Source organism: Lontra canadensis, unplaced genomic scaffold, assembly GCF_010015895.1.
Source record: "Lontra canadensis isolate GAN:19392208 unplaced genomic scaffold, GSC_riverotter_1.0 scaffold7, whole genome shotgun sequence".
Taxonomy (NCBI): domain Eukaryota; kingdom Metazoa; phylum Chordata; class Mammalia; order Carnivora; family Mustelidae; genus Lontra; species Lontra canadensis.
In genome coordinates this window covers 6,612,059-6,635,179 of record NW_022631001.1, presented here as the reverse complement: position 1 = coordinate 6,635,179, position 23,121 = coordinate 6,612,059, and the positions used below count along the sequence as shown (strand labels likewise).

Below are 23,121 nucleotides of genomic sequence, written 5' to 3'. Positions count from 1 at the left end.
CCAAGGTCTTCATACAGAGCTTGACTAAAGGCAAGACCCTGACCAGCAGGATACTTCAGTGGGAGCTGATACTGGCTCCTGGGGTGGGATTTGGGTCAGTGAAGGGGATGACGGGGAGAGGAGGGATCCCCAGACAAGAGGACAGGGAGGAGCAAAGGCACAGTGATAGAAGGCTGGGGTAGGGGGCATATTTTAGAAACTTCTGATTGTTCAGGTTTAGCTAGGAAGGAATGAAGTTGTGGCTCCAAAGGTAGGGAGAATCTTAAATGTCCTGCTGGGGGATAGGGACCGTCCTCCATGGAGCACTGAAGCCTCAGAGAGAGTGCTTCCATGAGATCTCTGCTAGATTACATTTACTCTGATCACATCCTGCTGGACGGTTGACAGGGGAAAATGGAAAGATTAATAAAGAGCCACTGGAGTCATCTGGGCAGGAGTCAAAGGGGCTTGAACCAAGGGACAATTCATTTAACCTTCCTGCGTGCATGTGCTGTGGGATAAAGATGAGATCAGTGAATTATCCCATTTAATCTTCACAACACTGGGACTTAGGCGAGACTTCCTCCTATTTTAGAGATGGGGAAAGGTCTTAAGGAATTGAAGTGGCTTGCTCTGTGTCACACGGGGAGCTGCAAGAGGCAGAGGACGTGGGTTTGTCCAATTCCCAGTCATGTCCTCCTAAGCCCTGTGGTAAGCAACTGGAGCAGCGGAAACAGACGAAAGACATTGTTGGTGTAGAAGTGCTAAGTCCTGCCAACCAGATGACCATGAGGTGGCTGCTGGGTTGAGAAGTGAAAGCACACTAAGACACAGTCTGGGATGGGAAGCTTGGGGGTTGTGGGCAAGAACAAACACAGGAACCCAAGAGCAGTTGGCGTCTGGCGGGGAAGGTGCAGGGAGCGCAGAGAGTTTGCTTAGATGGCTCTTAGGAATGCAGTTCCTGGAGGGCAGTGTGAGGGGGGTCCTCTGCTGCCACCTGCCCGCCAGCCCCTCAGCCCAATGTCCTTTGTTGTCTGTAGCCTTTGTCCTGAAATCCCCACAGCGGTTTGAAAGCATCTCACCTCTTTTGCCTGCTAGACTTCTCCCAGGTGTTGATAAGCTCTTCCTACAGCTCTCCACCTCTGACTTCTCACAAGTTGAGTAAGAAATCACCTTAGTGGAATACTCACCCCCCGGTGGAAGGACCCGTCTGTCTGTGTCCATGCAATGAGCCATTCCTGCCCTACATTTCTGGTTCAGCCTGAAAGCGATTATGAGTACACTGTAGCTACAGAAAGTAGGGATAAAATACTGGCTAATGTACTGGCCTCTTCTGATTCCTTACCTTCCTGAAAAGTCCTTGGTCATTGATTTTTATTGTCTGATTTGATCACTCTTTTATTCCAAAAGCCTGTACCAAGTCCTGTCTGGTCTGGCAAACTTCATATTTCGTTGGGTAACTGGTATAGAAACCTGTTCATGCAATTGTTCTATTGTTAGAACATTGTTTCTGATTATAAGAAACATGCAAATTTCTCTAGACCTTTCAAAAGTTAGTAGATTCCCTGTGTGTTTTAATGTCTGCTGATTTCTTCTCCATGTTTACTTGCCCTCTTACAAATTCCCTTTCCTTACCTTTCTTTTCTGCTTTTTTTTTTTTTTTAAAGGATTTATTTTATTTACGTGACACACGGAGAGAGAACGTGCCCCCGTGTGCAAGTTGTGGGGAAGGGCAGAGGGAGAGGTGAAAGATTCCTCAAGCGGACTCCCCACTGAGCGTGGAGTCTGACTCAGGGCTTCTTCCCAGGACCCTGGGATCATGACCTGAGTCAAAATCGAGAGTCAGTTGCTGAACCAACTGAGCCACTTGAGTGCCCCTCTGCTTTTCTGTTTATGAATAAACTTTTGAGAGGCCTCTGGAATCCGTGAACCCAGGGTGGGCTGGACAGTCCACTAATAGGCTTCTGGGTGTCAGTGAACCATCTGAAAATGGGTACATTGTTGTGGTATATACATATGTGCAGTTTTCATGGGACAATGCCTATAACTTTTATCAGCTAAATGAGGTCAAGAAACACTTTATCTTTGGATCAAGTCTCTGTATCCTAAGTCTGATTTTGATTCTCCATTAAGAAGTTAGAGAGGTGGGGCGCCTGGGTGGCTCAGTGGGTTAAGCCTCTGCCTTCGGCTCAGGTCATGGTCTCAGGGATCGAGCCCTGCATGGGGCTCTCTGCTCAGCAGGGAGCCTGCTTTTCCCCTCTCTCTGCCTCTCTGCCTACTCGTGATCTCTCTGTCAAATAAATAAGTAAAATCTTAAAAAAAAAAAAAAAAAAAGAGAGAGACAAGTTAGGAGAGGGATGCCTGGGTGGCTCAGTCGATTAAGTAAGCGACTGCCTTGGGCTCAGGTAGTGATCCCGGAGTTCTTGAATCCAGCCCTGGGTGGGGCTCCCTGCTCAGCAGGGAGCAGCTCCCTCTCTCTCTGCCTCTGCCTGCAGTTCCCCATGCTTGTGCTCGCTCTCTCCCTCTCTCAAATTAATAAATAAAATCCTTAAAAAAAAAGAAAGGAGTGAGAAGTGTTGCTTTTCTAGGATTAGCAAGATAGAAAACCCTGCAAGTGCAGTGTGATTAGATTATTACAGGCTAACCCCTGCAGCTCTGTTTGTTAATACATATTAAATTGTGACCGCTGTGTTGTCTCTGATTCCTCACACTTGAGGGTGATCTAGCGTGCACATTAAGTACATCTTTTCCCAGGTCACCGAACTGTCCAGTGAAACTTCGAGAGGCAACACTGTAAAGATGACTATCACTCTGACAGGGGAGCTGCCGGCAAGTTCCCCCGTGTGCACCCAGGTCTTCAGCATCATCTTCAGAAAGTGAGGTGCCTCCCACAGCACTTTTTAGTTGAGGCTAACGACACCGTTCGATACAAGTCTCGTGCTTTCGTGTAGCTGTGTGGTGATGGGCCCCGCAGTCCCTCACAGCCTCTCACTGGCTGCCGCCTCATCATCCAGAGCTCTCTGAGTTGGGACAAAGAGCTCAAGGGTTGTGGGGTCTCAGTGGTGGCAGGGCTGGAGTGGGGTAGGGTGGGGTGGGGCTGCCTTTTCTCTCCCTTCTTTTTCTGTACTCTCTCCTGCCCTCCCACCCAGGCTGAAAAATCAGGGATGTCTGGGTTTGTCATGAAAGATTTGTTATTCTCCAACACCACCCGCTGCCCCTCAGCCCCCTGCCATGTGAACCCCTGGGGCAGAAGGAGGGTTGTGACATCACTGTCCAGTGCCCTTCTAAGTGATGTGAGGATCACTTGCCTCTCGGGGGTCATCTCAGGGGTTGTTGGATGGATCTCCATGAAATGTGGATTTCTTGGCCCCTCACTTGACCTGGTAAAGAGAATTTCAAGAGTGGGGCCTGAAATTCTCATTTTTAGCACGTTTCCTGGATGACAAGTGGGAACACAGAGACTTGTAAACCAGTATTTTCCATGCTCCTGGTTGGACCAACAAGGTGATATGTTCAAAAAGCTTCGGCGCCAGCGCTTTGCTTAATAACAGCCTCTGGACAGAAGAATTTGGGTTTTGCTGCGTGGGATACACAAAAGGAATCCATCCCCACCCCCAGATACGTTCTTTCTTAATTCTAGTCAGACATCTTGCTAAATAGCTTTGGATGGTATTCAGTGTTGGAGGCTGAGGCTCCATGACATTTCATAGCCCAAATCCTGCAGTTGTAACCTCTGTTTCCTGACTTGAAACGCTTACACTTCCCCCATGCAATGGGCAGCCTCAGATCGGTGACGTGTCCTGTTCCAGAGGTGGCCAGGCTTAGTTGCTGAAGGGGCAGCAATGCTATGTAGCCTCATTAGAAACAGCCTCCCAGGGGCGCCTGGGTGGCTCAGTGGGTTAAGCCTCTGCCTCAGAGTCCTGAGATCGAGCCCTGCATCCGGCTCTCTGCTCAGCAGGGAGCCTGCTTCCCCTCCTCTCTCTGCCTGCCTCTCTGCCTGCTTGTGATCTCTCTGTCAAATAAATAAAATCTTAAAAAAAAAACCGACAAAAAAAACAGCCTCCCATCTCAAAACAGGGAAGAGGCCAGAAAACCTTCAAACATGGCTTGACTTATCCCCTCCATGCTAACCAGAATGTTACAATCACAGTCATATTGTGACCACATATTTATCATTGCAGTTAAGTGGAAATAGACAAAAATAATTTCAGTTATCATTCTCAAATAGAAAGAAGTCATAGTTCTTATATATACACTCATAGGTATATTTAGCATCTAAACCCTCCAGTGCCAGAATGAGAGTTCTACAGTTCTGACATATTTTTATCATATATTCAGCGTGGGGACAAACTTAGAATTGTACTGTTACTAACTGATGTTGACCAGAGATTTAAAAAAAAATGTATACTTGCAGGATCTTAAAAAAGTTGGCCTTGTACCAAATTGGACGGAACTTCTATAAGCCTTCTGAGCCCGTGGAAATTCCCCAGCACAAGTACGTTTATTTATATTTTCTGTTACTCTGAAATTGTTATAATGTGAAGAACGTAATTTACGATGCAATATGACACATTATGCCCTCCTGTGAGAGACTCTGTGTTATGAAAAATAAGGATTTTTTAAATTTTCAAGTTTTTTATAGAATGGAGAAAGTGTGAAGCTAGCAGCCTGTTTTCTTCTATTAGCGTGCTAGATCATTATCATCAATCCTAGAAGGAATTCAGAAACTGCGTTTTCTGCGTGTGACAAGTAATAATGAAGGCAGAGTAAGCCGGATGGTGTCACACCATGTAGTTGAAGCTGTTTTCTTGCCGACAGGAAGTTAGCACAGCCAGGGTAGTTGACATTGGGTAAGCAGAGGTCAGACAAACAAGTCAGCTACATGAAACTGGAATTTCCGCTCTAAATGGGAAGTAGGTGTTTCAGGTTAGGTCATCAGCTGTGTCTAGAACGGGTTGTTAGCTCTCCCAGATATGCGGTCAAGCTAAAGATAGAGAGGCAGTTGGTAACCCAAAGACAGATATGTAAACGCAGGAAGGAGTGGGAAAGGTAGAAAACAAGGGGGCAGGCTGTTTCGCCTTGTGCCAGGTCGTGGGGACATGGTGGGGTTTCCGTATGGTAAGTCAGTGTGGCACAGTGGTCTGTGTGAAGCATCCTGTCCGTCCTTGTCACTTGTCCCCTGCCGTGGACAAGAAGCTCTTGTGAGCTGGAGTTGGCACAGGACATATGTTTGTCCTGAAGGCTGGCTCAGGAGCACCGTGAAGGAAGTCCACAAAATAAACTGAAGCAGTTCTTAAAAAAATATTTGCTCTTTCTTTCATGTCATTTCTGTTAAGTTTTCCTTAAGCAGGACTTCGGTCCGTGATAGCCCTAAATGTGGACGGGAGCCGTAGCCTCTGCTACAGTGTCCCTTGTGACCTTGTACATGATACCATCTAGATGATTGCTTACTCTCGTGAGGTCTCGACACTGTCTACGCCATCGAGTCTGTGCGCTTTTCTGAACCCAGAGGTTTTCATTCTGGGATAGAACAGATCCGGTCCAAAATGTCAGTAGTGCCAAGGTAAATTCCTCCTGCTCTGTGGGCATGTAATTCTCATAAATGTATGTTCAAAGGCACTCCAGCTAGAAATAACTAATGTTTTAATCAGCAACTAGAAGGAATCAGACTGAAGGAAAGTAGTTTCATAAAATCTAGAAAGTTGGAATGTAAAATCAGCACTTAAAAACGGTGATTGTTTCATGATATGACATTTCAAATACGTATTTTTCAATATTTATTTACTTGAAGGTTGTCCCTTTGGCCTGGGTTTGCTATTTCTGTGTCACAGTTTGAAAGCAAGCTCCTGTTTACTGCTGACGTGAGTTATAAAGTACTCCGGAATGAGACTGTTCTAGAATTCATGTCTGGTATCTGCCAGGAAACTGGTATGTCCTGCTTTACCCAGATGTGTGAAAAACAGCTGCTTGGGCTCATTGTCCTCACAAGGTAAAAGCCTGCGTTTAAAAAGCTTTTCCCTAGGGAATGCATTCTTTCTGCCTTCTGGGAACAGGAATAGCATCAGGGCTGTGTCCTGAGATCTGTTCGGTTTACCCACCTGTTTAGATGTGGCCGTGCTGGGTTGACTGGGGTTCGGATATCCTGGAGTGGCATTCCGGGGAGCCTCTGCCATAGGACAGGGTCCTGCATTACCCCTTGCTGCGCCCCTCCCCCACCCCCAGTAGTTTGCATTTGGCTGCTTCAGTTGCTCTGCCTGGATTTTCAACCCCGAATTTTGACTTTCTCCTTGACAAAACGCAGCTCCAACAGTACTGCTTTTCTGCAGCCTTCATCTGGCCACTCAGTTAAAATACTCCGTTCCCTCCCCAGTGCTGTGCCGGTGGCACACTGCTCACAGCCGGCTCTTCATAGCCATTTTATTTTGTTTTATCACATCACAGGAGAGAATATTAGGTCCACGGCCCCTCTTATCTGGGAGAGTATGAGATCTTTAAGGCTGAGACCTTTCCAGTCCCTAGACTCTTCTATGTATAATTTGCCCACAGTGCAAATTGAACTGAATTAAACACAAATTAGGTTACTTCCTGAGTACCAGAAAGTCACCGTGTACTGCTGCTAGTCCGCAGATCATTCTTTTAGAGGACGTGCTAGCCTTCTCCTAATCTGGCTTGGAATTGCCACTTAATGTTGATTTTCTGGGTTATACAGCTGGGAGGTGGGACTGGTTGAATTAGCCTTCTGTCCTTCTAGCCTCCTGTCATGATCATTGCGAATTAGTGTATCACACTGCTCCAAAGTAACCTTGCAAAGTACCAAGAGCCCAAGAGAAACCTGACAAGGAGGTTTCTGCCCCAGGGCTGGGGCAGCACACAGAGCTGCTGGGGAGAGAGAGCTTAGAAGGATTTTAATCAGTCTCTTTGGCAGTTCCACTAAGAGTCAGGCCTAGATGGGAGATTAAGTGGGATACTCGGGTTGCATGGTTCATCAGCCTTTTTTGGGTGTCTTTCTTTTCTTTCTTTTCATTCCTTTTCTTTTCTTTCTTCCTTTCTAGATTGATTTATTCATTTAAGAGAGAAATAGCTGAAGTGGGACAGGGTGGGGGAAAGGGAGATGGAGAGAGAGAATCCCCAAGCAGACTCTCCACTGAGTGCAGATCCTGAAGCGGGGCTCGATCCCAGGACCCTGAGATCATGACCTGAGCTGAGATCAAGAGGTGGACCCTTACCCGATTGAGCAACCCAGCCTGCCCCCTGTTTGGGTGCTTTTTATCAGAACAGCTATCTGGGAGCTAAAAAATTGAATGACACCAGAAGCTGATAGGAAAGTTTTGAGCAATGCTTCAGCCTTTGAACTTATAGGAATAATTTATAGTGAAGTTAGAGTGTCTCTCAGTGAGAAATATTGTGGTCTAATGACTTTCTCACCAGTTTTGTTGAAATGTGGAGGTTTTCCTGTATTCTGAAGAGTTAATGAATGCTATTCTCAGATAAAAGCTGATCATTAGGGGGAAAAAAAAGACTATTCGTGTATTACTATTGTAATTTCTGAAAGTTAGGAGTCTAATACTTTGAATTATAACTGTAGTGAAACAGCCACTTTGTCTTGCATGATTTGGGGAAAACGTTGAAAGATTCCTTGCATTTCCTAGGTACAATAACAAAACCTATCGCATCGATGACATCGACTGGTCGGTGAAGCCCACACACACCTTTCGGAAGAAGGACGGCACTGAGGTCACCTACGTGGATTACTATAAACAGGTTGGACTTTTTTACTCTACCCTCATCTCCTTTCCTCTTAGCTCAGAGAAGTCTCCCTAGTCCTTTCCGAATCAAACAAGTCTCCCCAACCGTCAGGCTAAGTCTGTTTCTGACACCATTCTTCGACTTGTCCCTTCCCCTCCGTCCCCACCTTCCCTGGCTTGGCTCAGACCCTCCTCCTGTCTCCTGTTGCCCTTCCTCCTGTAGCCTGGGGCATTTCCCTTCAAAGCATAGCTGATAATATCACTTCCCTGCTTAAAATATTTCTGTGGCTCTCTAGTGCCTCAGGCGCTGGATCTGAGCTCCCCGGCAGTGCCCCTTATGATCTGGCCGCTCCCTTTCCTGAGCCTCCTCTCTTACCACTTCGCTTCCTTAGTATGTTCCGTTGTGTTTCCCGTTTGTTTGAGGTTCCTTCTGTCAGTTATTTCCCTTCGCAGCCGGCAAGTCACTGACCACGCTTCCCTCCTTGGCTCAGCTGTCCGCTCTTAGGGGACCTCCTGGCGCTCTCCCCAGGGTTCCCTTCCTGCATTTGGTGGCATCATATTATCACAGGCAGGATGTGAACCGTCTCTTTTCCCTCCTGAACTTGGAGCTCTTTATTTCCGGATACCCAGGGCTAGCCCAGCACCTTGCACAGAGCAGGTACGCTGACCTTTGCTGATGGAGTCGACTCCCTCAGGAGCTGGATTCAGCGCCATCTCCATGACCTCGGTCCCACCTTCCATCCACAGTTCCTTCCAGAGGCTCCTTCTCTTTGACGTATAATCATACTTCAGTCTCCAAAATCTCACAGATGTTTTCGGAAACAAGAACAAACACATAGCAAGAACTCTTCCTTTCTACACCTTTAAGCAAAGGTTTTTTTTTTTTTTTGTTTTTTTTTTTTCCTCTTTAGCCAATTCCTTTAGAAAGTCATCTTCGCTCGCTGTAAGCACCTCTTCTGTTCTTCCTCCCCGAAACCTCGGTAGTCTGGCATCTGCTCTGCTGCTATGGAAATAGCTCTCTGAAGGTCAAATTCAGCTGCCGTTCTTATTCTGAAGGGCTTTTGGTGGCCCTTGACACCAGTGAGCCCTTCCCCCTGGCTGGAGCTGCTCCCTTCCTTGACTGGGGGGGCTCACCCCTCTCCACCAGATTTTGTTCTTGTCTCAGCCTCCTTAGCTGTTTCCCCTTCCTTTTCCCCACATGTTAAATGCTGTTACTCACCGTAGCTCCCTCCTGAGGAATCTGATCTTCTTGAGACCTTGCAAATGGACTACTTTTTCCTTGCCCTCATTCTTAAATTACAGACTCATCTTCAGTTTCAGACCACATTTGCATGGATGACCCACAGGGATCTCAGAATAGCATCATGCGTGCTGAATGCGTGTCTTCCCCATTCCCACTTCTCCTTGGGAATTCAGCCCCTTGCTGCCTTCCTCTTCTTATCCTCATCTGCTCATTCACTCGTGACTGACATGAACCCTTCTCCCTCTGCACTTGGATTCTCCCTGGAACCCAGCCCCCCACCCCAGCCCTGTTACCCCTGCGGGAATGTAGGACACCTCACAGATTCCCATCTGGGGGATTTGGGTCACCCCTTTATGGTGTCCCTGCCCCAGCAATCTTCACTCTGACCCACCATCCTCACTGCCACCAGAGAGATCCTCCTGAAATACTGCCCAGGAAGGTGGTTAAGAGCATTAACTGTGGAGTGAGGTAGTCCCGGCTTCGCCCCGTGACCTTGAGCAAAACACTGAACTTGGAGTGTCCTATGTAAAGGGGAGCCATTGATCTACCTTCACGGTGCGGCATGAGCACTGAGTGAGGTAAGCGTGTCTGCAGACCTCTCAGCCTGGTACCTGCATGTGGCGAGCTCGGGACATGTGGAGGAGACCCTGCCCCTCTTTTCCCAGCCTCCCCTTCTTCCTCTCTAGCATCACACACTTTCATCTCCTCTCATCTTTCAGCTTCACGTCTCCCCACCTTGCCACCAGGCACCCCATGCTGCTGTCCCCCCATCCACTCACTGCTGCTAAGCATTTCTCAGCCTTTGCTCATGTTCGCTAGACGTCTGCACAAATCCACGCTGCGCCTTTCCCCTTCAACACTAGCTAAAACCCTAGCTTCGAAGTCAGCTGTCACCTCATCAGTGAAGCCCTCTCTGACCCTGCTTCCTGTCACAGTCACAGGAGAGCTAGCCGTTCTCTGAGTATTTGTTCCACCCAACACACATTGCTTCTAGAATGTCTTCCTTGTAGAACAGGGATGGTGTTTGGCTAACCCGAGATGAGTAGTGCTTACCAAAGCATCTTGTGCATGATATGCTCCATAAGTGTTTGTTTATTAAACACCAAGTTTGTTGAACATTTGGGTTTTTTCTTGCCTGAGTAAATGTGTTCCTTGAACAGAGGTATTTTTAGGATCTGTGACATTCTGAGAAGGGAATCGTGGTAAAATCCCTCTCACTTTCTTTGTAATGAGTTGTGGTTTGCTGCATATTTATTGTAATTAGGGAGAAAAAGAAAGGAATTGTGCCAATTCTAGAATGTTTTCCTCTCTGTCTCAGGGAAGGAACACTAAATTACTATGTAACCAGCTCTCACAGTGGTCTTCTTGTTATTAGCCTTTATATTTCCCTGTTTTATCTCATGAAAAGCATTTTCAAATGCTAAGACAATTAGGGTAAGGGAGAGAGTAAGGTTTACTCTATGCCACAGCTTAAGGGGCAGAATTCTTGGCCATGTCACAGATAAATACAATATCCTCTTCCTGAAACATGTCTCAGCTTTGCTACCTGGGACTCCCTGTACTCCTATATTTTCTTCAAGGTGTTCTGTTGGATTCTGCCTCCTTCATGAAGCCTTATCAGCCTTAAATTGTTTCACTGCCACCACCATACCCCACCCCCACCTTCCTCCCCAGGCACCCAGTACTAAATGGTGTAACACACAGAGATCCCCAAATCTTATGGGATAAATGCTGGCTGTGCTAATTTCCAGTTATGGGACCTTGGGAAAATTGTTTAATTTCTTGTAGGTTTCCTCATCTGTGGAGGGGATGGTGATAGTGTCTGACTCGTAGGTGTGTCATTAAGATTAAATGAGGAAAAATGCAAGGGCTTAGCATATCCTTATTGGTGCTTCTCATCTTCTTTGCTTTGTCGATGTGTGGTTGGGTGTAAGGTAGGGGCTGTGCCTCTCTTCCTTGTGTCCACAGCAGCTCCTGGCACATCACAAACATGAGCTGTGTACTGAATTAAAGACATCACAAATAAAAATTCTCCTTCTACGAAGACTTCCTCAAGCTTTTTAGCTGGAGCATTAGTGACAATCAGCCCTTCAAACTGCAATTTCCCAAACTGTTTTTCATTTTAATGACCAGAAGTCCTTATTGAATAGAGAAACTCTCGTTTCTCACTTCCTTAATTATAATTATTGATGTCAGCATCACACAGTGCCCAGACATTTTGTAAATTATAATTCCAGTTGTTCTGTCATTAGTGTTGAGTGAGCTATACTGGAAACGAGTGTTAATTGGGACCTTTGCCGTTGCAAAGGAAATGAACTTTTGGCAAGGTGAGAATGTTTGAAATTCCAGCTTAGGCAGGGAAAGGGGGAGGGATAGGGATGGGCCATTGCCGAGGACTCATAAACCAGACAGCGTGCTGGTGGTTTACGGCAGATGCCTCTGAGCAACTGCTCCCCCCACCCCGTTTCGTACCTGAGGAAAGGTGAGAACTTCCTCAGTGTCCCAGTTCAATGAAGACAACGAACCAGGGATCAGATTTCCATTCATCAGACTTTAGAGCTGCTTCCTTAGTAACGTCAGGCAGTCCTGGAAATCAGGGACTGTCCTGCTTTTGGGGGATCTCTGGAGTCTGACGTATGTAACTGTTGCCTCCAATCTGTGTGTAGATGTTTTCCGAGTGAGCGCACTGGTTATGCACGGAGCAGCCTTGTTGGTCATCAGTGGTGGAAACACCGACCCTGACTCAGCTCCAGGGGGGCCTTTGATGTGCGAGGTGGCTGGAGACGGTTTGGACTCCGGATGAAGCAATGAACAAATCTTTTCTTTTTTTTCTTTTTAAAAAATGTTGCATTATAGAGGCTAATAATTAAAATCATAAAACAGACCCTGAGAAAGGAAAGATGAGTCCTCGGCAGGAAATAAGAAATGAGTGGGGAACCATAAAGATTGGTGGGGATTTTTTGGTTTCTTTATTAAAAAGATTTGCTCATCTGTTCATTTTGGGATGAGCTTGTTGGTTTTAAGTGAGGACGCTCATTTTCCCGTGTTTCATAGTAACTTTTCCCTCCTTCATCTCGCACTCTGTAGCAATATGATATTACTTTATCCGACCTAAACCAGCCAGTGCTTGTGAGTCTGCTGAAAAGCAAGAGAAATGACAGCACTGAGGCCCGGGTGGCCCACCTGATCCCTGAGCTCTGCTTTCTAACAGGTAACGTTTATGCTTTATTGTCTGTCCATCAGGCTCGTGATCCCAGGCTCCGGACATACTCGGCGGAGGGCGGGACCTTCCCCAGCTCTCGGGGACCGGAGCGTTCATCTGACCTGCACAGGGTGGGCCCATGAAGCCATCTGTTGTGGACAAAGTGGGAAAAGAGAGAGCGCTTTGGGAATTGCTTGGCATAGGAAGAGTTGTATGTTTTCCTTAGCTCATGTATTCCCTTTGTTACTTTGACATAAAATAGGCCCCCAGAGATTTTCCTGAAACTAAGCCTCTCTCTCTCTCTCTTTTTTTTTTTTTTAAGATTTTATTTATTTATTTGACAGAGAGATCACAAATAGGCAGAGAAGCAGGCAGAGAGAGAGGAGGAAGCAGGCTCCCTGCAGAGCAGAGAGCCTGATGCGGGGCTCCATCCTAAGACCCTGGGATCATGACCTGAGCCGAAGACAGAGGCTTTAACCCACTGAGCCATGCAGGCCCCAGCCTCTCTTTTTTTATGTGCAGTCTTTACTTTTTTATTTATGTACTTTAGACTGCTTAGTTGAGGTAATGATTGACATGATGAAAGCTCTATAGGGGCGCATGAATGGCTCATTCAGGGTGAAGCGACTTGATATTGGCTCAGGTCATGTTCTTGGGGTTGTGAGTTTGAGCCCCATGTTGGGCTCCACACTGGGTGTGGAGCGAACTTAGTAAAGAAAAAAATGAAGTAAAAGCTGTACATATTTAATGAATACAAGTGGATGAGTTTGAGGTAACTGTACACTTAAAAAACCATCATTACCATCAAGGTCATAGACCTATCCTTCAGCTCCCAAAGTTTCTTACTTCCCCAATTATTATTATTACTTTGAGACACACTATTCTGTTTAACTTCCACGTAATCTTTATGAAAATCCCTATGATTTAAGTATAATTCTTATTGCCCCCATTTAATAGTCAAGGGAGCCGAAGCTTGCAGCTTGCTCTTAGTCCCATGTCTTTTACTAGGCAGAATTTAAGATTTTTAATAAGATTTTATTTATTTATTTGAAAGAGAGAGGGAGTGGGAGAGAGAGAAGGAGCAGGGGGAGAGGCAAAAGGAGAGGGAGAGTGAGCAGGAGAGAGAGACCTGAATGGGAGGAGGGGCAGAGGGAGAGGGAGAAGCCGACTCCCTGCTGAGCAGGGAGCCTGATGTGGGGCTTGAACCCTGGACTACCACATCACGACCTGAGCTGAAGGTAGACGGTAACAGCCTAAGCCACCCAGGCACCTCAGAATTTAGGATTTAAACTTTTACCTGTTCAACTTCAGATCTTAATTTCTTTTTATGATCCTTCTCATCCCAGAATGAGCGAGAGGATTCAAGGGAGTTAACTGAAACCAGAACCAGAAACCTTTACAGTGGTGTTATCTAATTAGAATGAGCTAAAAGGGAGTAGTCAAAGAACCAGTCCACATTACTTTATTCGGGAGAGACTCTAGAGCTGCTAGTAACTTAATAAGAGATAAACTCTCAAGGTCAAAGTTTTCTAATCCAGGACTAGTTTACCAATGGTAACACCACGTCTACTCTTACCTCACTGCCTTTGCATTAGCTGTCCCCTGTGCCTGAATATTCTTTTTAAAAATTTATTTATCTTTTTAATTCCAGTACAGTTACTGTTCAGTGTTATATTAGTTTCAGGTGTACAATATGGTGGTTCAACAATTCTGTACATTCCTTAGTGCTCATCCCGATGGGTGGGCTCTTAGTCCCCTTCACCTCGCTCACACCCCCACCCCCGCAACTCCCCTCTGGCATCCACCAGTTTGTTCTTTAATTTAGGAGTCTGTACTTCTGTTTGTCTCTTTTTTTCTTTGTTTGTTTTACTTCTTAAATTCTACATATGAGTGAAATCATATGTTAGTTGTTTTTCTCATTCTGACTTAATTCATTTGACATTCTACTGTCTAGATCCATCCATATTGTTACAGATGGCAATATTTCATTCTTTTTTATGGCTGATAATATTCCATTGTGTATGTGTATGTGTGTTTGTGTACACGCATGTATATATATGTGTGTATATGTGTGTGTGTGTGTATATATATATGCACCCCACATCTCTTTATTCATTCGTCTATTGATGGACACTTGCGCTGCTTCCATATCTTGGCTATTGTAAAGAATACTGCAGTAAACATAGGGGTGCATGTATCTTTTTGAATTGGTGTTTTCGTTTTCTTGGGGTAAATACCTAGCAGTGGAATTGCTGGATCATATTAAACCAAGCTTCTCTCCAGCATTTTTGAGCTTCATTAGTGTGGGAAGCAATAGGACTTTGATTTTCTTTAGGTACATTGTTTGGGTGGTGCCAAAATGACCTTTGTTTTCCTTCTGCATGAGTTCTAGAAGGTAATTCTCACCATACAGTAGAATATGAGCACTTTTGATCATGTTCATTTGATTAACAGGGCGGGACTAAGCAAGGAGGACTTTCCACCTTTTACGTTTTGTTATCAGTTACAATGGGTATATATTTATTTCACAATTAGAAACATCAGTAAGGATATAATTCTCGAAGGGAGGGATGCTGCTCATTCTTAATGGCATTCTGATACTCTGGATCTGCACAGTCCCATTTGGCAGCCACTGGCCATATAGGGTTACTGAGCCCTGGCAATGTGGCCAGTGCAACTGAGGGGCCAGCTAGAGACAGGCTGTGAGTGTAAAATACACACTGGATTTCTAAGACTTAGTGTGAGAAAAGAGTGAAAATCACTTGTTAATTTTTTTAATGTTGATCACATGTTGAATTGATAACATTTTGGATATATTGAATTAGGCAATATATACTATTCGAATTACTTCATTTTTTTGGCTTTTTAAAAAACAGATCAATTTATTTTAGAGAGAGAGAGCAAGCAGGGGGAGGGGCAAAGGGAGAGGAAGGGAGTCTCAAGCAGACTCCCAGAGAGCTGGGCTGGGGCTCCATCTCACGACTCTGGGATCATGACCTGAGCCGAAAGCAGGAGTCAGATGCTTAACCAACTGAGCCACCCAGCTGCCCCCGTTTTTGGCTTTTCAAAACGTGGTTGCTAGAAAATTTAGAATGACATGAGGGGCTTGCATTTTGGGGGGACAATGCTATCCATGGGCTAGATCCGAGTCAGTTTAGGTGCAAAGCTTAAAATCTGGCAGAGCTGGGCTGGGTCACATTGCATGCTGTTCATTTCCCCCTTTGTTTTCACTTCCATTAATAGGGCTGACCCGCCAGGCAACCTCTGATTTCCAGCTGATGAAGGACGTGGCTGGAGAAATGCGTCTCAGCCCTATGGGAAGGCAGCAGCGCCTGGCCAGGCTCGCTGACGACATTCAGAGGTACTGGGCCAGAGTGTATCCTGCTGCAGGCCTGGTTTATGGAATTGGATGGTCTACAGAATGTCTCATTCCTTGATGGAATGTCTCTTTGCTGTTGACTCAGGGCAAGGCACCTTTGGGTTGTGTGGCCCAGAGCCAGACGTTCATCCCTGATGCCTCAGGGATCACAGACGGGGGAGGGGGGTTGTTGGAGGGGAGGAGGTTGGAGGCCACGCCGGCCGAAGTACCATCCAGCTTCAACCAGATGACCCTCCTCTCATCTGTTTAATACACGGAGGTTTTGGATAAACATTTGAAGAAGGAAAGGGTTGGAGATTATAAAAACAGAAAACAGAACCACAGCAGACCCCCTCATATTCGAGATTGAGAATGTTCAGATCTTAATATGGTGGCCTCAGCACATTAATCATTAGAAAGATTCTACTGTGCAATCTTTAAACTTAGGAATACCTTTGTGCCCTTTGGTTTAGCCGGCCTATCCTCACGCTGCATTCCTGTTCTCATTCTGACAGTTTGCTGTCACCTGGAATGCCAGTAACAAGCAGCTCCCGTTTCTCCCTTCTGACCTACAAAAACGTTGCTGTCCAGTGCTGTAGCCTCATGACATTGCAGGGCATATGGAATGCGGTTACTGCCACATCTTGAAATGATCACATTTTTAATTTATTGGGCTAAAGGACATATATTTTCAAAATAGTTTTACTTGGCAATTTTTACTTTTTTTAATGCAGCTATTAGAAAACTTAAAAATTATATATGTGGATGGCTTTATATTTCTGCTGGACAACATTGTAGAATGGTCTTTTTTTCTTTAAAGATAAAAAACTTGGAGGATGAACTTGGAAATTTCTGCAAACAGAAAAGAAATGCATGTGTGTGCACACTCAGTAAACATTTATTTCATGCATGAATGAATCATAATTGAATGGTGTATATTGTCTTTGATATTTTCAAATGCATGTGACCATGTTCTTTTTAGGAAAATGGCAAAGTACTGTATATCGTGTTTTGTAATGTGCTTTTTCTTGAACATTTCTGTAGGGTAAATGTGCATTTCTGTTACGCTTGTACTCTCATAGTTTTCCATTTTGCGGCTACACTTCACGTCATTTATCCTGGATATCTCTCAGACTTACACCTCCTGGAGATGCTTCTCTCCCCTTATTCTGGGCTGTGGATTACTCTCCCGGATGCCTCTCCTTGCCATCTTTCAGGAATCCCATCGGCTTCAGGAGCCAGTTTCTTGACTGGCGATTACTTCACCCATCTCATCTTGAGCAGATAGTATCTGAAGCCAAATAATTAATTCAAAGTATTCCATGTAACCAGACCAGACAGAGCATTACTAGATGGAAATAATGAGCTGTTGCAAGGAGGTTTGAGCTCCCCTAAAGAGAGAGGGGAAGCTTTTCGAGGTAAAGCACGAGTCTCATCCGTCTCTCTAGTGAGGGCCTGGCTCCCTTTGTGCCGGCTGCCATGTGGAAGGCCTGGAGGCAAAGTCAGGATGCTTGCTCTCCTGAAGGAACTTAGCGCTTACTAGAGATGAGCATGTATCATAATCCAAGGAGATCACACATCAACTACGATTAAGGTTTACTAGTTCTAATCTGAAAGTACCATACAAATATAAAGCCGTGATTACTGCTGACACTAATACTCTCCTCGCGGTCTTCCTCCTGCCGTCTATCCCATGAACCTTCCAAAGCCCAAGTGTGTATGTTCCCTTCCTCTGTCATCTTTCATCCACTCCTAGGCCAACCAGTTCAGATATTCACAGAAGACATCTCTACATGCAGAGGCTCCATAATGTCTCTTTATTAACATGTTTATTATCGGGAGAAATGGCTCACCTTTATTGAGCACATAGCATATGCCAGGTTCTGTGGTAGTGGTTTCCACATCAGCTTGATCTTTAAAATCAACCCTCGGAAGTTGCTAGGCTTATTATCCCTACATTTTACCAATAAGGAAACCGTAGCTTTAAAAAATTTGAGTCTTATTCAAGGTCACATATTGTGAAATGTCAGCGCTAGGAGTTAAACCAGGGTCTGTCCGGCTCACAGGCCCATTTTGCTGACCAGGGTGCCACACCAGAAACCTTCTTCATCTCTGCGTGTCCCAAATGGGTTTGGTTGTCCCCATCATTTGTTTGAGGGGGGGAAATGGTGAGTAGAAATAGAAGTCAGGAATCCTAAAAAAAAAAAAATTAGTCTTTGAACAATTCAGTAAGTTATATTTCTCTCTCTAATGATCAGAATTCTTTAAAAAATTATTAATGATTTAAAACTCAACTCTATCAACAGAAACAAGGATGCTCGTTTTGAGCTGGAGAGCTGGGGGCTGCATTTTGGATGCCAGATGTCTCTGACTGGGCGGGTTTTGCCTTCAGAAAAAATATTAATGCAAGACCATGTAGTAAGTACTGTGATTCTATTTTCATTTAAAAGTATTTACTTGAATATGTGTGTGTTTGATCATATGCAGGGGTGACTAGTGGGCTTATAATAGTCATTTGGTTTCTCTGTGTCCATGTCCACGTCCTCCCTTTGTCCTAAACCTTGAAGTCCCCTCTGTTTTCCTTTTCAATCTGAGTATACTTGCGAGGACTTATCAGCACCCACTGGACGTGATTTAGGTCAGTGTGGTTTGGTTTCTCATTTAAAGACATATTAGAAAAATGTGTATTTCAGGCTATGACAATTAAAATATGCCCACCTGTTATTAGGTGTTATAGTACTCTCGTATCTCTTTCTTTCTCTCTCTTTCTCTCTCTCTTTCTCACACACACACACACACACACACACACTCACACAGACACTCACTCCACAGTACCTGAGAAAATGTTTTAACTGGTGAGAGGTAATTCCAATAGACTACGTTTTCTGATACTGGGGTTCTTTCTTTTCCTCCAAGTAAAATGCTGCTCAGTTGGCATCAACATGAAGGAATGTGCCCAGAGCCCGTCCCTAGCCACACAGCACTTAGTTAGAGGGGTTTTTTGAAACCTGAAGAGACACTTCTCTTTCAGGCTTCAGTTGAAGAAATGAACCTATTTTATGCAAAATGGTGCATTATCTTTCTACTTTTCCCATAGTTTTGCTCGTTTTTAAAGCCAGTTATATATTTTATTTTTAAAGGCCCTCTTCTCATCTTTCTCAGGTGACATGTCTAAATGAATGTAACTGAGAAACGGAAGTTTTGTGCTGGTGGCACGGGAATTTTTCAGCATTTCTTTTCTGTCATCCATCCAAGTTACCAAAACCCTCACTGGAGAAGCTGAGGAAAAACTACTTTTAAAAACAAGACAGAACCAAAGTGTGAAAAGTACAAAAAGTAGGTCCCCATTAAGATTTTGGTCAGGAGTCAGTAAAGAGAAGGTCAGTTTCGGTTCCACATATGAAGCAGGTTATAAATATTTAATATGGTCTGTCTCATCATCTCTGTAAGCAAAATCATTTCTCAGAGCTTTTTTGTTGCGTCCAAAATGCAGCCCCCAGGTCTCCAGCTCAAAACGAGCATCCTTGTTTCTGTTGATAGAGTTGAGTTTTAGAGGGAAACTGGTTTTTCTTAGAAGGGGCACTAAAATGGGAGAAGGCGCCCCCTAGCGGTGGTCGTGGCTGGTGAGCGTTGACGGTGCCCTGGGCTGCTTGCTTTTCTGAACTTGGGTTCTAGGAACTTAGTAGACTAAAGATTCACAGGCCTCAGAGTGTTTTGGGGCAGTTGTCCTGGGTCTTCCGCCAGCCCATAACAAGTAGGAGTGAGATGAGAGGGCCCTGGCTCTCCTCATGCTGGTGGTAACGGAAAGAATGAACCGCGACTCCAGAGAGAACCGGCGATGGCCGGCTACCCTTGTCCTTCTTTTGCTAAGGTCACCTCCTGGAACAGAGTCCCTGCCTGGCCACTTAATGGCAGGGCATTATGAGGGTGCCTGTGGTAGGATTTCAGAGTTTGGTGGAAAGTACAGCCTTCCTGATTGCAGCCTCAGGAAGACCAGACTAAACCTGTCACTGGCACCAACTGCCTCCATAATGTCTCTCAGCCATCGCTGGGGCGTCTGTGGAACAAGGGGATCGTAATACTTCCTTAGGCGCTCACGTGCTGACGAGTGACTGGGAACATGTTAACATGCAGATTCCGATGCAGCGGGTCTGGGATGGGCCCCGGGACTCAGCGTTTCTGACAAGCTCTCGGGAGATAGCCAGGCCGAATTGCCAGGGACTCGATTACAGTGTGGTCCTCTTCAACTCTAACCGTGGCTCTTCCCGGCCCGCTGGACCAAGGACATTCCGTTGAGTTCCGGTGTGTGGATATCAGCAGAAGGCTGGTAACCCGTCTAAAATCTCTCCTTTTCAGTGCAGGGAGCATAGTTTTCCTGGTCCCTTGGGGCAGGGACTGTCCAAGAGTGAGAAAGGAGCTGGTGCCCTGGCCTCATCTTTGCTTCTAGATGTAGCTACTCCTGGCGTGATGCATGTTCTTCACTGCCCCATAGCGTTTGTGAGCTGTAGTTGGATACCCTGGAGTACGAGTAGTCAGCATTTTCCCCTTCAGATAGCTTCCTGCCTCAGGAGACCGAGTCAGACAGCCCATTGGCCTGCAGCATTCATATTAAAGACCATCGATCTTAGAGCTGGAAGGGAACCTGGAGATCTTTGAACCAGATACCTTTCTTTGCACACAGCAGCAGCCCGAGGTAAAGTGACTTGCCCAACTGTCTGCAGCCAGGGACTGGCTGGCCTGCGGTGATGCTCAGATGCCTCCCCTTCCAGGAGGCCCATGTACTCTGTCCCGATGTGCAGTGCTTGGATCAGCGTCTTAAGTCTGTGACTAGCAAGCTGTACTCAACAGGTCTCTTATGACGAATGTGGACCATCTTTGCACGACTTTTGTTTAGCTGCTCTCTGAATAAATGTGCTCAACCCTTTCATGATCATTATTTTTCTCAGTGTCAGCCTGGGTCTGCTGCTGAGTGGTCCAAGGATATGCGAAATTGCAAGATTTTAAGTGCACGGTCTTTGAATAAATGGCTGATTATATGCAGCAACAGAGATGAAAAAGTGACCGAGGATTTTCTGCACTGCTTGAGAAGAGTTGGAAGTTCCATAGGATTTAATGTGGACCACCCCAAAACGTGAGAATACCCGGAAAATCGTCCCAGCTCTTTTCATCTATTAATTTGGTTTAAAGATCAGAAAGGATGGCTGATGTAGCTACAAAAGCTTTAGCTCAGTAAAGTTTCCTAATACCAAGAAAACAGTTTTCTTGTACTAACAAAATAGTTATAAGTAGATAGATTTGGTAGTGACTGAAGTTTTATACAGTTAAAACATATTTTTTTGTTGGTTTTTATACAACTGCTTTCACAGTGCTTTAGGCAATAGTCTCATTACCCCCAAGATCTTTTCAGTACTAGTTGGGCCATAAATCCTTAATAAATCCATTAACTTTTTTCCCCCCTTAATTATTTCATATCAGTTATTTATAAAACTTAATAGGAAACAGGGTATTGAAAGATACAAAAGTTGCATTTCCTGGCTTATTTGATAGATTTTATGTTTTAAAATTTAACATAAGAAAGAGGGGCACCTGGGTAGTATGGTTGAGTAAGCATCTGACTTTCGGCTCAGGTCATCATTTCAGGGTCATGAGATCTAGTCCTGCATCAGGCTCTGCACTGGGCATGGAGCCTGCTTGAGTTTCTCTCTCTCTATCCCTCTGCCCTTCCACCTCACCCACTCTCTCTTAAGTAAATACACCCTAAAAAAGTTTAATGTAAAAACAGATCTGAAATAGGCTTTTCTGATTCTGTTACTGTAGCCCAAGATTATTTAGATAGTTCTCTGATAAAACCAAGGGCATTATTCTTTGAACATTTATTGAGAGTCCGCTGTATACTAAATGCTATGCCATTTGCTGGGGATGAGCATATGGCATATGCTCTCAGTTTAGTAAGGGATCCCTACATATCCAGTTACTCAGAATCGGATCTTGTTTGCTTTTAGGAAAGCAATCGAGTTGGTCATGCCTTATTTCATTGAGCTTCGTATGCTTCGTAAGGAGGAACGCCTACTTCTTTTTAATGCTGACATAGTGAAGGGACAAATGTCCTAATTGGCAAGGTGGGAAGTTATTCTTTAAACAAGTGGTTACTAATTAATTGCATCAGCAGTGTAAGCATCGTTGAAAACCATCGATGTCCCCAGAGTCTCATTTTATACTGTAGTTAGAATGGTCCTCTTATCACATCTGTTAACAAATCGTCTGGTTTCAGTTTCATCTGCTCTAATTTCTCTTAACCCAGGAGCTAAGAAATCAGGAAGAGATGAATGAAAGAAGCCCCAGTCACAGACCCTGGGGTGACGGTGCAAGCTCTTTATTATGTGAATTCCACGCACAAGCTTGTGCTGTGTTCTTTTCTTAGCCTGTTTTATTTGAAAGCCCTTTTTAAAATTTAATTTAATTTTATTTTTTAAAAGATTTTATTTATTTATTTGACAGAGAGACACAGCAAGAGAGGAAACACACGCAAGGGGCGTGGAGAGGGAGAAGCGGGCCTCCTGCCAAGGAGTGAGCGGGATGAGGGGCTAGATCCCAGGAGCCTGGGATCATGACCTGAGCCAAAGACAGATGCTTAATGACTGAGCCACCCAGGGGCCCTGAAAGCCCATATTTTATTTCATTCTTTTATCTTTCCCATTTATGTTTTATTTTTATTTATTTATTTATTTTAGAGAGAGGGAGAGTGGAGAGAGAGAGAGAGAGAATCTTAAGTAGGGTCCTTGTCTAGCATGGAGCCCAATGTGGGGCTCCATTTCACAACCCTGAGGTCATGACCTGAGCGGAAATCAAGAGCTGGGTGTTTAGATGACTGAGCCCCCCCAGGGGCCCCTTGGTTGTTGGATTTATATGCCTAGTTCCTCCTATCTGAAACATTTGCCTGATGAGTTTGGAAAGAATGGATAATAGATGGAGGCTGAGACTGCATGTGCAAGAGATTGATTTGGAAAAGTCAGGAACGTTTAGTTGTTTTCACAGAGCTGCGGGCCATCCCTGGCACTCAAGTTAGAATCAGTGAGCAGGGAACCGGGGTCCTGCCACCTGCTGGGCAAGGCTGAAAAGGCCGCTGGGCATCAGGACCATCCAGCCTGTCCACCTCTCAGAAGCTGATTCTACATAGAGAATCTGTGAAGTCCTCTCTGTGGGAATCACTTCTGCGGCGTCTGGCTCCTAACGTAATGTGAGCACAGAACAGATATGTACTTGCTGACTGACTGGTACAGGCTAAATAGTCCAGGCTCCAAATGAGTGGTCACTGAGGAAAAAAATCATCTTTTAGTCGGAACCATTCAGATTAGCTGAATAGCCTGCTCTCACTCATCTGATGATTTTTGAGACTTTTAAGGTTCTTGTGGGGATTCACTATTAAAGAAACCTTAATCCCAGGTTAACGCGAACCAGTTTCAGATGCCTAGTATTGAGCCTCGTGATTTCAAAACCTCACGTTCAACCTCATTTTGGATTATGGAATTTTTAACTGTAGGGATATATACAGCTGAGAAATTCGCGGTTTCCACCAGACTATTTTCTAAGCTAA

The 23,121-nt window shown here is 45.0% G+C and overlaps 1 protein-coding gene across 5 annotated transcripts in view; it reads left to right on the top strand.

Moving 5' to 3' along the window:
* PIWIL4 (piwi like RNA-mediated gene silencing 4) overlaps positions 1–23,121 on the top strand; it is an 82,803-nt gene that overhangs the window by 45,564 nt on the left and 14,118 nt on the right. For 4 of the 5 annotated variants that reach the window (XM_032852779.1, XM_032852776.1, XM_032852774.1 and 1 more), the window contains exons 5-12: positions 2,734–2,855; positions 4,394–4,474; positions 5,771–5,968; positions 7,629–7,740; positions 12,055–12,178; positions 15,413–15,530; positions 17,834–17,945; positions 20,474–20,658. In XM_032852779.1, coding sequence (XP_032708670.1) covers positions 2,734–2,855; positions 4,394–4,474; positions 5,771–5,968; positions 7,629–7,740; positions 12,055–12,178; positions 15,413–15,530; positions 17,834–17,945; positions 20,474–20,658 — 1,052 coding nt within the window. The remainder of the gene's footprint in view (positions 1–2,733; positions 2,856–4,393; positions 4,475–5,770; positions 5,969–7,628; positions 7,741–12,054; positions 12,179–15,412; positions 15,531–17,833; positions 17,946–20,473; positions 20,659–23,121) is intronic. The other variant, XM_032852777.1, reaches the window with a different exon arrangement.